This window comes from Acromyrmex echinatior, chromosome 15 (assembly GCF_024713525.1).
Source record: "Acromyrmex echinatior isolate Ae372 chromosome 15, ASM2471352v2, whole genome shotgun sequence".
NCBI classification, from domain to species: Eukaryota; Metazoa; Arthropoda; class Insecta; order Hymenoptera; family Formicidae; genus Acromyrmex; species Acromyrmex echinatior.
In genome coordinates this window covers 2,330,699-2,346,635 of record NC_141866.1, presented here as the reverse complement: position 1 = coordinate 2,346,635, position 15,937 = coordinate 2,330,699, and the positions used below count along the sequence as shown (strand labels likewise).

Sequence of the window (15,937 nt, the reverse complement as noted above, 5' to 3'; positions counted from 1 at the left end):
CGAATTTGACATGCGTCTGGGTTAATTTGAAATTCGACACGCGTAATGTAATGGGGAACTGAGAGACTTGATCAATATTCTAGGGAGTTACGGACCCTTTCACGTACTAAATACGCTTAACTGCGTCAAAATTTAATCCACTGTCGCATTTAGCCAGTTCATTTTAGCATTATTCCCAGGAATCGTTTCACAATATATATCTATATAAAATTAAGGTACAATTTGATATCTTGATCTCGATTTTTTATTATTGTTATATTTTTTATATTTCCAAAATTATATTATACTTTATTAATACTTTTTATGATTTTGAATTTCATGTCGAATATTATGTAAGGAATCATACATGTGCGAATTTAATTATATATAAGTTTAAAAACCTTTATTTTCTGTTTTTATTAAATTCGACATAAATTTTTAGAAAATTTAATCATGTAATTTTTATTTATATTACTTTTGTTTTATTCACTATTCTGAAATCCCTTTAGTATACTTTTGAAATTCCACAAGATTCTTCCTTAATCCATTGATAGCATATTATTTCGTCCTCTTTGCGTTACCCTCAATCTCTACGTCAAAAAATATTTTTGTCTAAAACTCCATATAGCTTTGTAGCTATGAAATGAGATTCCGTCGATCAAAATGCAAATTACTGTCCGCGATGAGCTCACGAGCAGTGGCGTTATTATACAAGATATAAGGCGGACTACTAAACAAAGGGACTAATCAAGACCCTACCTCAATGTGAAAGCACGATTCTAATTTCATGGGTGGAATGTTTTGCCTTCATCACGTTAGCTCAAGTGCATACAAAAACTGGGGAACGAATATCTTCGCATTTTCTGACACAGTGCTCGACATAGTACAATAAGATGCGTCTTAGTTATCAAGTTCATTAATTTTTGGTCCTTTTTTCTCTTATGCTTTTGCATTAGGTATATGCATCGCTTATACGATAACATGTACCACATGAGAAACAAGATGCATATAAGAAGAATTTGTTGCTTTCGAATTTATTATGGATATCTATTAATATATTAAATCTATTAATTTTTTAGTGAATTGTAGAAGTTTTAATAAAAATAATTAAAATTATATTTTTAAGTAGTTACTTTTATTATCTATTATGTGAATATATATATATATATATTTTTTTTTTAACACTTTCATGCTATTGATAAATCGTGCACATCTATAAAATTTTTGAACAATTTGTAGATTCATGGAAGCAGATATTTCATAAAGTTCTATTGTAGTAGTCTCTCGCGTTTTGTGGATTCTCTTCTCTCAGAAAAGAAAAAAGTTAAACTCTTCCCTCGTAGACCACTTCGCATTAGCACTTAAGCATGTGAATAGGTCACAGTAAATCACGGTTTGTCTATTCACACGAGTAAATACATTAATAAACAACGTGTGCCCATAAGGTAGACGATTAAAACCACTGCCACGTGAATCGGTTAATTTATATGCGGATCCAAACTATATGTCCGTTTTCATCCCTACGAATCCCCTGCGGGAAATGCGCGCCTCCCCTAACGAGTCCTTTATGCACAGTGCCGCCTTACCCTTTCCCATAAATTTTGGGTGGTCAAATATTGGTACTGACTCGTGTCGAGTCTGTTATTATGATCGGCACACCCTGTGGGATGGCACTACGTGACAGAACAAGAATTATTGACAGTACTTTCCGAAGTAATTATAACTCAGATAGTAATTTTTTAAATTTATGACATACCAACGTGAATAATCGTATATAATATCTAATATTTGTTATTAGATTAGATGAATCATTAAGTTTTGTTTTTAAAACATCTTTCAAAGATATTCCTTGTTATTATCTGATCTAAATTTCACGATATCTAAATTTTGTATACAAATTATTATATTTATGATAAATTTTTCATGTTAAAAATGATGTATAAATTATTGTATAGAATATCTCAGAAAATCCATTGTTCATTTATAGATTGTTCAACCAATTTTAAGCGAATGCTTTTTGGAACTCCATTTTTTTGACAATTTTGTAATTTTTAATATTAATTATCTAAATAAATGAGCTTCAGCAACTTAAAATTTTGCCGAAGTAAATTCTACTTGAATTTAAATAAAGAACATTATTTATGAGAGCACGCAGTCGTAATCTGTATATTGTAGTCACACTTTTTGTACTACTCGCACATACTTGCCACATCCGGTTTCGCTCTCGATCACCCAGATCCCACGTGAAACCCTTGGCGGCGGTGTACATTTCTCCGAAAAGACAAGTCTCGTGCGCTTTCAACACTGCCGATTGCGTTGTGGTCGACCATCCGCACTATGAGGGCGGAAATACGTGGGCGATCAGGCACACGTATAATGGTTACATCGCGCGGTCTTCCCCCGTTTCTCGCATACCCTCGCTAAACCTCAATGTTTATGCACTTCGAGGCGGTGATGCGGCTCGATATAATGCACCCACATCGGACGCAAGACGACACAGCCACGTTGGTATTCGAATCTCGGTGGGAAAGCGATGCCAGAGAGATTACGCAAATGGTGCAATATCAATGTTTCGCAAAAGAGACTGCTTTTATCGGAGGTATGCGGAGACTGGTCGCTTAAATTGGTATTTTGTTGGAAACTTGTATTTATTTATGGAGATCTAGGTTGAGGCGATATTTTGTGTCGATTTTAGTGTATTATCGGGGATTTAGGAGACTTGGAAAGTCTTAAGAAAATGTTTTGCACTTTTAACAACTGGAAATTTGGGTAATTAAATATATAAATGTATTGATACGTATATAATATTAGATAAGTATTATTATAGAAGACGATAACTATTTTTAGAAAATTTACGGAAGGAAAGAGATTTTACTCTTTTACTCTACTTAATAAAATAATTAATTTAAAAATTAATTTAATGTTGAAATAAAGTGTAAAATAATTTTTCGAAAAAAGATGAGAGAGGGGAATTTTTTAAAAATAAAGCATAATCAAAGCATCCATTCAGACATTGCTAGCCCTTATAATAAATTATTACTACGTTCTACCACGATAATGTTTAAAAGCCATTGGTTTATTTCATGCTTCTGTTTACCTTGACAAGTTAAGGGTATCAATGGAAGCACTATATGCAGCTGATACGATTTTGCACAGATGCGCTTCAGGAATAATGTTCTAAACTGGTATTGGTTTAAGCGATGTGCTCGGGAGGAATATTGACGTTTCTCTCCCGTGGGTGTTGCTGCACCCCTAGCCAGAGATTCTGCCAGCTTTTGTCACAGAATCCAAATCACGTTCCCCTTGTTTACCCTCACGTCGAGGGGGATAACTGTCAGTAACAGATTTTGCGTGTGGCCACCGTAATTTCGTGAATGGATCCGCGAAACTGATCGATTTTTTCCGTCTCGATTGCTTCCGGTATCCGGACATGTGTTGAAAACGTGTGATCAATGTTGCGATGCGTAATCCACAAAATAAGCCATGACGATTTTTGCATTGCATTTGTGAAAGATTCTTGATTAAAAGAAATTTCTCATTATTATATTATTTTTATAATTGTTTCACACACAATATATATCACTTTTCATAGATGTTTCGCTGTGTCTTGTACGTGCGACAAAAATTAATTGTATAACGCGCAATAATTTGAAATTAGCTTTCATATAAAAATCACCGAATTGTTTTATTGCGTTACAGAATCGTGGGGACTTCGCTTCTCTGGTCCGGAATTTGCTCGGTCCAATTTACGGCGACAGTGTTATGAATTTACTGATAAGACAAGCACGGGATATCCTAGTTTGCGCTTATCACGGCAACTTGGAGAACTTCGTCCGGACTTATCTCTCACCTGCTGCAGTCCTTCTAGCGGAAGTCAAGAATGTCGCCTCCGAAACGGTAAGTTTCTTTACAAAGTGATGATTATGCCATTAGCGTATTATCCTGAAATGATACGATAAAAGTGCAATTAAAGAAAGCTGCTTACAGATAGGTAATTCCGCGAAGTAATTAAAGTAATCAGGCGTATGCTCTCCATGTACGGTTCGATATATGGAATCCTGTTCGCGGGTATGATTACAAAAATTTCAGTTACTCTTTGTTTTTTAAAATGCCACGGGTATCGCAAGTCATAAAATTACATCGAGTATAGTCTATCAGTCGTACAATTTTGCTTACAGTATATTTTATCTAGTTGAATTATAGTTAAAAATTATTCAAATATATAGTTGTAACATTTATAATTAACGTTTTTAGTTGTAATGCTTTTCTAATTAAATTAACACACATAAATTTGAGTATGGGCTATTTGGGATAGTGTTAATGTGTTTAAATTTTACACAAATTTTCCAACGGTGTAGATAATTATTTAAATTCAAGGAATAGAGTATATTGTTGAAATTTTCAATCAATTTGTTTAATAGATTTTATACTGTGCTGTGAAATTTAAATCATTTGAAAAATTATCCTTTTAATTGCCTTAACCCTTTTCGAGGAATCTTAATTAATGCACTCGTGTGTCTCTCATGGATTTGGGATATCGGTTGGGTGCGTCCGCGAATGCTCTCTCGAGATATTATGTACCCTCACAATTCGCAATTAAACACGTGTTAGGCCACGTGCTCTGACCCGATTTCTTTTACTCTCTTGTGGGTAAAGGGTTGCTGGTAATTCACGAGAACAGATATTAAAGGCGGGGTTGTTTCTTCGTTATGTCGCTTTGAGGGTTGGCCCACCGACAGTTGCTTCAGCCATCAGCTTACGACAGTTTACGACAGTTTAATTGAACTCGTCGTCATTAGCACGGAATTGCTACTCAAAGTGTGCGGTTCGTTCTATTGCGATAAGATAATGTAACAAGAACGACGCCGTAATTTGCATAACAATACGGCTAATGCATACAACGTCCAAATTAATTCAAGGAGTAGGTATTCAAGAAGAATAAATACGCAAATTTCCGATAGTGATATGTGAGTATTTCCTCTAAAATTTCTCTAATATGTATTAAAAAAATGTGATTTTGAAATATTTTATAGTTTCGCTGAAGAGTATGAATAGATTACAATCTTTTTTTCTCTTTCGTTTACATTAACAAATTTACAAAATTTATCGACGAAACATAGTCTACAGCGAACGCTCAAGAGATAAGAAAGTAATGTAAGAGTGGATTGTACAAGATTTAAAATCTGCAAACCGCTCGATCGGCTGCTCTTTTATTACACTTCTTTTACTTGCACAGTTGGACAATAAGTATCGTTAGACTATATATGTTATCATATTGAATTATCGTTAGACTATATTACGATAGAGCATGTGCACAGAGAGAACGATTTTGCTGAAGTATCTCAAAATTTAGTTAGATACAGATTTGGAAATTATTTTGTTACATCAAATATAATTACGTAGGAATGTTAAGCATGATAGGCAATACTGCAAAAAGTTTCGATATTCTAGCAACAAGTTTAAGCGTTCTGGATAATTATTTTGATAGTCCAACAAAATTATTATATAAAGCTAGTTAAATTTTTAAATACTTCAGTAAAATCGAAAAATCTTTCTGCTCTTGCAGGTAGTTGCTTCTTAAGCAAGATTTTTTGCTTGGGATGCACACCTACATTGTCGGTCTAGTATCTTTACTATGAGATCCCACCCACGTACGCTTCACGAATACTTACATCTTGTATCTCGCCCGGCTGTCTTCTTCTCCTCACCCATATCACTTTTTTTCCTTATTCGTTTGCGCTTTATCATCCTGCGCTGAAAGAAAATGTGCCATGGAGAGGCACTTCGCCCGTTAACTGTTACGTACGCGAACGGTCGGGCTCATAAAATCTATTTACTTGGATCAAACATCCTTTGCGTTCTCGTACCCCAGTCTCCGATTTTACTTATCCTACTTATCAATGTCTCTGGTTACGAGCAGAGCAATCTTAGCGAGCGACATTGTTGTATGTCGCATGTCTTTTTCGCCGTCAGTATATCTACGTTTATAAGTGATGACAAACATCGTCTAATCTCGTAAAACGATAGAATCTCGTACTTGAAATATTTCTATCTCCTACTATATGTCTTCTGTATCTAACAATATATATCTCTTACATCTCACAATATATCTTCTGTATATAATATTATTTGATGACTGTGTATTTGCACGAGGACTCTTTGCTGGATTAATATGACGAAGGATTGTCGAACTTGTAATTAGAATATCCTAATATCCTTATACGTTATAAATGACAGTTTTAATTATAGGAAATATTTGTAATAATTTTTTTTAAAACAGCAAAAAGCAATTTCTTTTTTTTTTTTTGCGAACTTAAAACAGTGTACACAATGACACTAATGATGTCAGCGATGTGCCCTCGCAAATATTCGCGAAGAACGGGACTGCGTGGCGACGTAGGAATGTTGTCAAAGAATGGTATAGGTGTATCCTATGAGACGATGATAGCACGAAGACACCATAACGGTGCTCTGTCCGAATCGATTGACAATGATTGAAGGCTGTGGGCCTCGACTTACAACCGTTCGGACCAGAGTCTCAACCTTCGTGTAAACCACCAATATATATCTCCGCCATGTTATCCGTTGATCTCCTTCTGCCTTAATCTCGCGAATGTATGAGCTCGGCGCCGCCAACAGAAACGGGAAACGCCGGCCCACGCGTATCCTATCGCGCGGCAACACGATTTCACGATCGTTTCGAACGCGATGATGCTACCTCCCATGGCGCTTCCGCTTCTCTACATCGAATTTTTCGAATGTATTTCAAGCTTAGATACCTTTGCGCCACAATATCATATCACGTGAATTTCGCCTTCGCTTTTCATTGAGATGCTTTTAGCTTTTATTCAGTAAAACTATACTTTTACTTTGAGTTGAATAAAAAATTTGAATCATCAATATATATAAGTGTCATATTTTGATTTGATAAAAATCATAGCAATTTTCAAAAGTTTTTACGCAAATCTTGTTTATTTCGTAATTTATTTTTCTTGCGTTGATTTTTTATTATAAAACCTTTGACATTTAGGCTGATGCTATTATTGCTAAAATTATCCCAAGATTTATAAAAAAGATATAATATTTTTCATCATTTATCATTTGTTCTCTCTGTTTCTCTTTTTTTTCTTTTTATACTACTAAATAATATAAGTAAATTATTAATTATTTTTTTCTTTTAAATTTTATATTAAAAATTATTATATAATTTTAATGATTAAAGCTATCATACTTTTCATAAAATGTTAATGCGCAAAAATATTATATAATACATTTCTTTCTTTGAATATCAGAACGCGTATTATTTCTTCAGACAGTTGGTTATTACTTGTTATGAAAAATTATATAAAATTACATAGAAATATAATTTTCCGAAGAAAAAGATAGTGAATTAAAACGAAAAAATAATAGCTAATCAATAATACTATCTCGTTTTTTATTCGGCTAGCGAGACGTGTATCATTCGTTCAGGTTGACGATTCCGATTAAAAGCCACATAATTATTCGGTAATTTACGTAATAATTATGAGAGTAATGAAATGCCTACTTACACAGGGTGGACACTCTTTTGCATAAGCCAGGAAGGCAGCGGATTGCATAATTATTTGCTGCCTCCGGCGTTGATCCGTGCAAAAAGTGAGACGAATTTGTAATGATATCCTTGGTCACATCGTCGAATTGCCGAGCGGATCCGGCGAACGGCGGCAGTGCTGTGCATATCCTACTATGTGTACATGCACGAAACAGTAACGGGCTATAAAATACGTAACTACGCGTCGCGTCGCTTCGATTGCAGATTGCGATAAGATTGCCTCTGCTGATTGTCATCGCGAAGGTAGCGGCGAAGATAGTAACGACAACGCAGTGGTAGCATTCGGGAAGCGGAAGATACATTGCTCGACAACTTGTTTCCGTAAATCGCATTCTACGCTTTGTATTAATTTTATATACGCTTCGCGTTCTGACTTAAAGCGTATCTCTGTAGATTTGATCTTTAATTTGATTTTACGATTTGACGAATTGCGTAAGTGTAGTTGTAAAAATTGACCCACATTGGATCACAGAGAGTCGATACGAGGAGAATATGGATTGTGATTGATTAATTCTTACAACTGCAATTACTTACAATTCACGCTTAATTAAAGAATAGGTTTAGAATGTTGTATCATCTACTCAAGACATTTTCAACAATGCGATGATAAAGATAATACAAATAATACAATTGTATGAGTAATATAATTTCATTGACTTGCGATGACAACTGCAGATATGTTTAGAAATGACATAAAGATATACATTTCTCAAGAATGAAAAAAAGTGTATACAATAATTCATGATCATATTTTGTGACATTGGATGTTCCGCCTTGAAGATATCGACGTCGCCGTTGTATTCTTTCCTCGGCTTTCCTCGGCAAGAAAGCGACGCGGAGAAATCTCAAGGATCGAAGCACTTGTACTTTAGGAAGATTGGAACGAAGATTGAGCGGTTTCTTGCGCTTCCCGGGGAGCGCGCGCGCTCGCGCGTAGGATAGAACCGCCCGAGGAACGGTTCCGTGATGTTCCATGTCCGGGCGGCTAATAAATTAGCCTCATAAAACTACGGGCGCCGCAAAAACCATGCGGCTACTTCGTAAGCTCATAGAGCCGCGTCGAGAAATCCGCCTTGGACAAACCGCACGCGAGTTATCCGTAGTCTCTCGGCGGTCCTCTTGAAGGTACGATTTAATTGGTAGTCGGCCTCGTCGTGCCTTTCACCTCCAGCGCATCCTTCAGCTGTGAATTGCGCTTCTTAAGCGGGAAGAATATTATATCCGTTCAATTCGGTATAGCTCCGTTTATAGGGAATTTATCTATACCAGTAGAACTGTTAATTGCACCATCATTTCCAATTTAATCAACTTGAAAGGGAGGTAGAGTAATCGTTGCGAGAAAGACGCGCGTTCAGGTTCAGAGATAATGGTCTCCGATTAGAATGCACACGCAATCACGAGACTGTAATTATTGAAGCGGATAACTGAAACGGAATGTCGCCGCATGATTGTGGTCAACGAAATTCAATTAAACCGCGTACCTCCCTCGAAACGAGAACTCGATTTACGTGATCTCGCGAGATCCATTACGCGCGGAAAATTCGTGCGCACGCGATGCATCATATCTCTCGCTGTCGCGCCACAATGCGAGGGATCAAATTGGAAATCGGAGAAAGTAGCTACCGTAAATCGGTGAATCGATTGGCAGCCGTTAGATCCGAGAAAGCGGGCGCGGAAACTGCGATTCCGGCTCTCGAGCTTTTCCGTTTGTTCCTCCTACTAAGAAACCTAACCGCTTCTGCTCTTGCGAATGCACATGTGTATAACTCTCCGGACTCTTCGCACGCATGCACGCATGCACGCACGCACGCATGTAGGTACGAGTGCGTAGCACTGCGACTTCCTGTTCTCTCGGTCGTTAAGCAGTCGCCGCCGTCGCCGCCGTCGCCGCTGTCATTGGATGGTATCTGTATACTGGCGAGTATACCGACACATAAAAGCTCGTCCGATCGTAAGTCGTGTGGGCGTAAAAGTGCCTACTGGCCCTCGCGGCATGTATACATACGTATGTTACGAGTGTGCGTGTCGGAAATACCTCGTGTGGATTGCGGTGTCTGGTCTTTTCTCGCAAAAACTTACGGTCGCTTCTTCGGGATATTATGAAATGCAAGATTTTATTCGAAATATGTACGAAAGGGGATATTTTTTTTTAATTTATGATTGAAATTACGCGCGCGAATATTTACTGTTATACAATATTGATCGCGTAATCACTTCCCACCAGACTTTCATTATATCTCAATTCATTGCTATGCAAGTTAAATATCAACAAGTGCATCTGTCCAATATATTGGAGTTATTTTATAATTATTCACAATATTATTTTATTATAGTTATTCATAATAAATGACTATTTTTTTATAATTAATATTAATAATTTCGTAAGTTCTCATATAAATCACTTTTCATTCGTAATTTCAAAGATTGTTTATGTTACACGAGCTGATTCATAATATCAGTTAATATCGAAATTTATAATCGTTGTATAGCTTTATATTGGAATGTGTTGCATTTATTGGTCGAAATATTATAAATATGGATGGACTCTCTATTCTTATCAATAGATTTTAATCAATTCTCATTTGAATACCTTTGTGCATATCACAAAATATATTGAATATGATAAAAATAAAAATTCTAGTATTTTAGATTTTTAGTATTTTGATTATAATTGATTAAATAAATGTATAGAATAAAAATTCATAAATTTTTTTATTTAAAAAGTAAAACTATTCGTACTCTTTGTTCAAAACTCAAATAGTGATTACAAAGAATGATTAAGGAAGAAATAATATGTTGCATTTGCTGGTTTTATATTCATAAAAATCTTTTGATGATTATAAAATATATAAGATTATACATATATGATTCGTATATTTTGATATTTTTCTAACAAGATACATTGCAATTCTGTCATTAATGCGTGTGTCAAGTTTTCTATTTCGAAACTAAAGTGAACTAAACGAATGCAATGTATTCTCTATTTAATCCGTCTCGGCATCTCTTCCGTTTTCTCCCTTTCCTTTTGCCCATGCTCGTACTTCATAAGCTCGTAATCGTATCTCTTTACGTCGTTATCTCAGGCGGAACGTACCACATAATCCGCCTATGCGGTCGTTGTACCCCAAAAAAGACACGATCTCAGCGACGACGAGTCAGAGCGCGGCGGTAAATTCCGCATCACAACATCGAAGAAGAAGGAAAAAGATTATCTTCGTGTCTCCGCAATAATGATTATCATTATTAGCCAGCCTTTGCGCGTAGTCATTTGATGCATCGCAGCATCTAATGTGTCGCGTAAATGCGTAAAAGTGTCTCTACACGGTGTGTGACGATAATTTAGAATCGTTTAATCTCACGATGCTGAGAACGCCGACGAGAATTTTTTTGTCTTGTCTCTGTAACCATAACTCTTCGGCAAGAGGAGTAGTTTCGAATTGATCAGATCAACCGCAGGAATAAACTTGCAGCTTTTAGTTCCTTCTGATGTGTTATAATTAATTCTTGATGAGACTCGAGTATTTTTTAATCTTGTATATAATATATGTATATACAGAAAGAATGATTTTGCTGAAGTATCTAAAAATTTTACTAGATATATCTGAAAATAATTTTGTTGCATCAAAATAACTTCATGAGACTTAAACTGATTGTTAACATTTTTTACAACATTCAGGGTTGCCACAGACTTGGAAAACCGGGAAAACCGAAAAAATCAGGGAAATTGAAATTGATCTGGAAAAATGGACTGGGAAAAGTCAGGGAAAATATAAAAAAGACTGGCATTTTGAGCTTTGCTCACAATTCCCTTAAACTGCTCTTATATATTTCAGATAATTTTCATAATTGTTCAAATATTATGTCTGATATTTATAGTCAAATACGTTCAAAACTCGTGCACTTTATAAAAAAATTAAAAAGAAATTAAAATTTATATTTTATTCAGTAATTTTATTTGACCGCTATTTTTAATAATATAAGCTTTCTTACAATCGTTGATTTTAAATGTTAAAATTTTTTACATTTTTTATTATGTTAAAATTTTTACATATTTTATATTGGTCATGGAAATGTCCCATTTTTATCTGGAAAACCTGGAAAAGTCAGGGAATTTTAAAATTCATTTTTTGTGGCAATCCTGGCATTGTTTTCAACGTTTAAGTATTCTAATTATTTTGATGGTCCGATAAAATTATTTTTATATCTATATATTTAACTAAATTTTTAACGTTCTTTGCAAGTATGTACGAACAATACAAAGATCATACGTGTTTTATTAAATATAGTGACACACAGCTCAAAGGAAAGATCGAAGATGAAATTCTAAAGATAAATTTCAAACAACTAGGTAATTTGATTTTATTTCGATCTAGATATTAATAAAAATTAATCGATACCGGTGAATAAAGTTTCGGCAGTTGAAATTAGATCTCTCTGCAATTAGGAGAAAGTGCATGACTTTTGATATACTTCGTATATACATAAACACGTGCGGAGCTTTCTTACTGCTGAAATGATCGGTATACAAGCGTACGTATCGACTTTCCAGCCGGACGTTCGCGCTCGGATATTAATTGAACGATTGCCACCCTTGGCTACTCATTATACGCGCTTTAATTCGCATGAAGCCGGTTCGGCTTCGTGCGACGCAGCGTCGTACTCGTATTCCGGCCGAATGATTGTCGTTCTCGTTTGCTTGCCGAGACTCGCGCACGAGCGCAGAACGACGCGAGCCGAGCGGGAGACTCGCGCGGAAACCCATTACACGCCTTGTAATAAGCACTTTAATGTGCCGCCATGCCACGCGCACGTTCTGAAAGATTTTCATACGTCGAGAGATAAAACATAATGCGGTAGTAAAGCTGAGATCATCAGTGAAGTAATTAGATCGATATTGCTGCATCTTTTTACTGCAGAGTGATAAATCCTTCTTCCTAACATCTCTAGAAGCTCCGAGTAATTTATCGTCTATTATATCTTGCCATTTAACATGAGCGTAAGAAGAAACAAAGGCGGCAGTTATAAAGCAGTCGGTATTGTGATCGAGCGTATATAGAAAAATTGTGGAAAATCAAATAGTAGCGGTAATTGATCTTGATGTCGTTTTTGTCGAAGCGATAGACGGGGAAGCTGCAAGTAGCGAGGAATACGTGAAGTGAATACCTACGAACGGCGCTCACAGTGAAAGCGTAGCAGTAGTTCCCGTTCTGATTGATTGTCAAGGAGATTGAGTATCTCGGATTTATCTTATGTATGCGCGAACGACGCGTCGCCGCGTAATGACGCGGGCGCGTTGCAGCACGTGTACGAGCGAAATTATTCGCGCCGCGTATGTACATGATTATACCTTATCGTGCGAAAATCAGCTTTATCGACGACCTGTCGGATTTCCCATTAATGTTCTGCTTCCCGACGGAAGGCAGATATACCATTACCGTTGACGCCAGGGCGACAGGGTCCGATAGAGTACCTTCCATATACGACATTCATACATGAAATACATATATGTATTTTCCTTCTTATTTACTCCCCATTGATTTTACTTCCTGTATATGGAAATGTTTTGTCTACCTAACGGAGACAATCTATTATCTATGTTGCGCAGTTCGGGGCTAATTGGTCGAGGATTTATGCGGTATCGTGAATCCATGAAGTTCTCATGAATCCGGAAAGCACAACGAAAGTTGTAATTGGAGAAATAATGACCCAGTTGTGGGCGTGTGGAATCTATGGCTGTTGGTGGAGAAAGTGTAACATATATGCGTTGCCGACACACTGCCGCACGATCGCCGGATGATTTCCACACGCTGAGGGATTTTCTACGTGTTCTCGCACTTGCTCGCACTCCGTGAGCCTCGATCACGTCGGAACCGCGCGCTTTTCTCGGTGTATTTCCCCGCGTCGAGAAATAAATCAGTCGAAAAGCGAAACACGCCGCGCATTAAATTTCATTCGTAGCCCGATTTGATTTATGAAAATTAGTACCGATTTTTTCCTACGTTGAACGAATACACGTTGCATTCGCTGCACGCAACTCGAATCAATCTGCGTCGCGAACCTATTATTCAACGCTGCCGCGGTCATTGGCGGCACAAACGCGCCGCGATGTTGTGGCAACGTGACGGTACAATCCCGATGCTGTTTGCTTAATAAGAGGAAAATTTGTATATTTCATGAACTTTTGATGAGACTGACTTGTTTAGTGAAATAATTGCAACGTTTAATTGATTGCATCATGTTTATATGTTGTCGTTTCAATGTGCATTCAAAGAAGATTACGTTGTGTAATGGGAAATTAACTAACAATTTAAATCATGTTTGTAAACTTTGTCCATCTTTTTTCGAAAATGATTTTGAATAGAGCTTTAATAACAGTCCATTTTCGTCAAACGTTTCTTTCCCTACGAATGGGTGGGGCTTTTTCAGAATGGGATGTATCTTATATTGGCAGCCAGGCTATCTTTCACGGCTGAAACCAGTTTGTAGTATTATGAGCATCATTGTTTGCCTAGACCGGTCAGACACACGTCAGGCAATATCAATATAACTCCCGCGGTACTATATTACCACTTCAGAGCTTCTATTCCTGTGAAAGTATTAAATTGCATGTTTATTCTAACAACAATCCACTGACATAGGGACGATTGTGAAAATCTGAAAAAATATCACAGACGTAAAATTTCATCTGTAACCAGTTATTAAAGATACGTTATAACAATTTTTCAAAATAAGTATAATTTTGTAATATTGCTTTGTAATATTAATTATAATCATTTTGAAAATTATATCATGTAATATTTTAAATTGTGTTACGTAATAATAAAGAAAATTGTTTTGAATGAAAAATAATATTTATAAAAATGTTATTTGAATGCGATAATTATTATATTGTTAATTTTAAATTGTAGTGACTAAAGTTATTTATTCATGAATAATATGTAATCAAATTTAAATTAATTATAATTATGTAAGACCTTCCAGACATATGTATAGTCAAAACAGAGAGAATGACGAAGTTGATAGCTTTAATTGCAATTACCTTTGTGCATATTAGTGGAACATATGAATACGATATAATGATAATCTGGATGAAACTCATAATGAAAATAGAACGAATTTTAATTATAAAACCTTCGAGTGAGATTTATTAGATGGCAAAAGCAATTAAAAACTTTTTCGTAATCAAAATTCCCGCAGGGATGACTGATCCGCACAGTCATTTGGGCTTAGCAAACCCACGGACCCGAGCTCAATACATTGTGGACACATCGCATACATCCACATATACATCTAAACATTGCATACAATCACCATGCTTCTTGTAATAATGCAATAAATAGTTAAAAAAGAAATTGTAATAAAATTTTACATCGTATATTTTCAATCTATTGTATATCTCATACAATGGTAGAAGTTTTTCTTATTATCTTTGCAATTATTCAAATTTTTTTAAAACTATTGCGATGTAAAATATTATAAATTTATGGTATTTTTTCTCTGTGAAGTTTTTAAAGTTTTTTAAAAAATAAAACAAGTATAAGAAAAGGGACGGAATAATTATATAAAAAATTTGAACACGTAAAGCGAAATTTTTATCTTTCAGAAATAGTTATTTTAATAAAATTACATTGTTGATATAAGTTTACGTTGTAAATTTATTAAATGTGAAATTACAACATAAAAATTATTTGATTTAATGTTAGTTGATCACATTTTTATTTCTGTATAGTTTGAATTATTTAGGATATTAAGTTTATTAGAACAAATTAACAAGCAAGAAATTAGACGTAAACTATATGAAAAAACATATGAGAAATCATAATAATTGTAACTGATTGCGAGTTAAAGCCATAGAATTGTCAAATAATTTATTAATAACAGATTTTGATTCATATTTAGTTATAATACCACGTTACAATTATTTTCCCTAATTAATCCTGTTTTATACAAACTATCGGCAAGTTAAAGGGATTACTGAGCATATGTTGAATTTCGAGTAGTCAATTGTCATTGAATGAATAGCCTGAGGATGCTTTTGTAACTTAACAAGCAAGCATTTAGTCCATCTCATTGACTCCCGATTTCTCCTCACGAAGAAGACTCTTCTCATCGATCTTCACTCGTCGTATTGCAACACCGACTGTGTCATTATAGACCGAGCGGCACTCGCAAAGGCCGAACGTATCTCTCACATAGCGCATGAGACGCGAAAGGTGCGTACACATGTGTGTGCGTGCCGCTATCGTTCCGTAATGGGTCGGGGTCAACGTTTAGGGCCTATCGACCGTGCGATTTCCGTTAAATCGGCAACTTGAATAGGCCATTTGTGTAGTCGCACAACAGGCATACAGTATGTTGGAGACTGCA

The 15,937-nt window shown here is 35.7% G+C and overlaps 1 protein-coding gene across 3 annotated transcripts in view; it reads left to right on the top strand.

Moving 5' to 3' along the window:
• The window catches only part of LOC105151162 (uncharacterized), a 303,301-nt gene that overhangs the window by 49,720 nt on the left and 237,644 nt on the right, over window positions 1-15,937 (top strand). For all 3 annotated transcript variants that reach the window (XM_087413985.1, XM_087413987.1, XM_087413986.1), the window contains one exon: window positions 3,679-3,876. In XM_087413985.1, coding sequence (XP_087270111.1) covers window positions 3,679-3,876 — 198 coding nt within the window. The remainder of the gene's footprint in view (window positions 1-3,678; window positions 3,877-15,937) is intronic.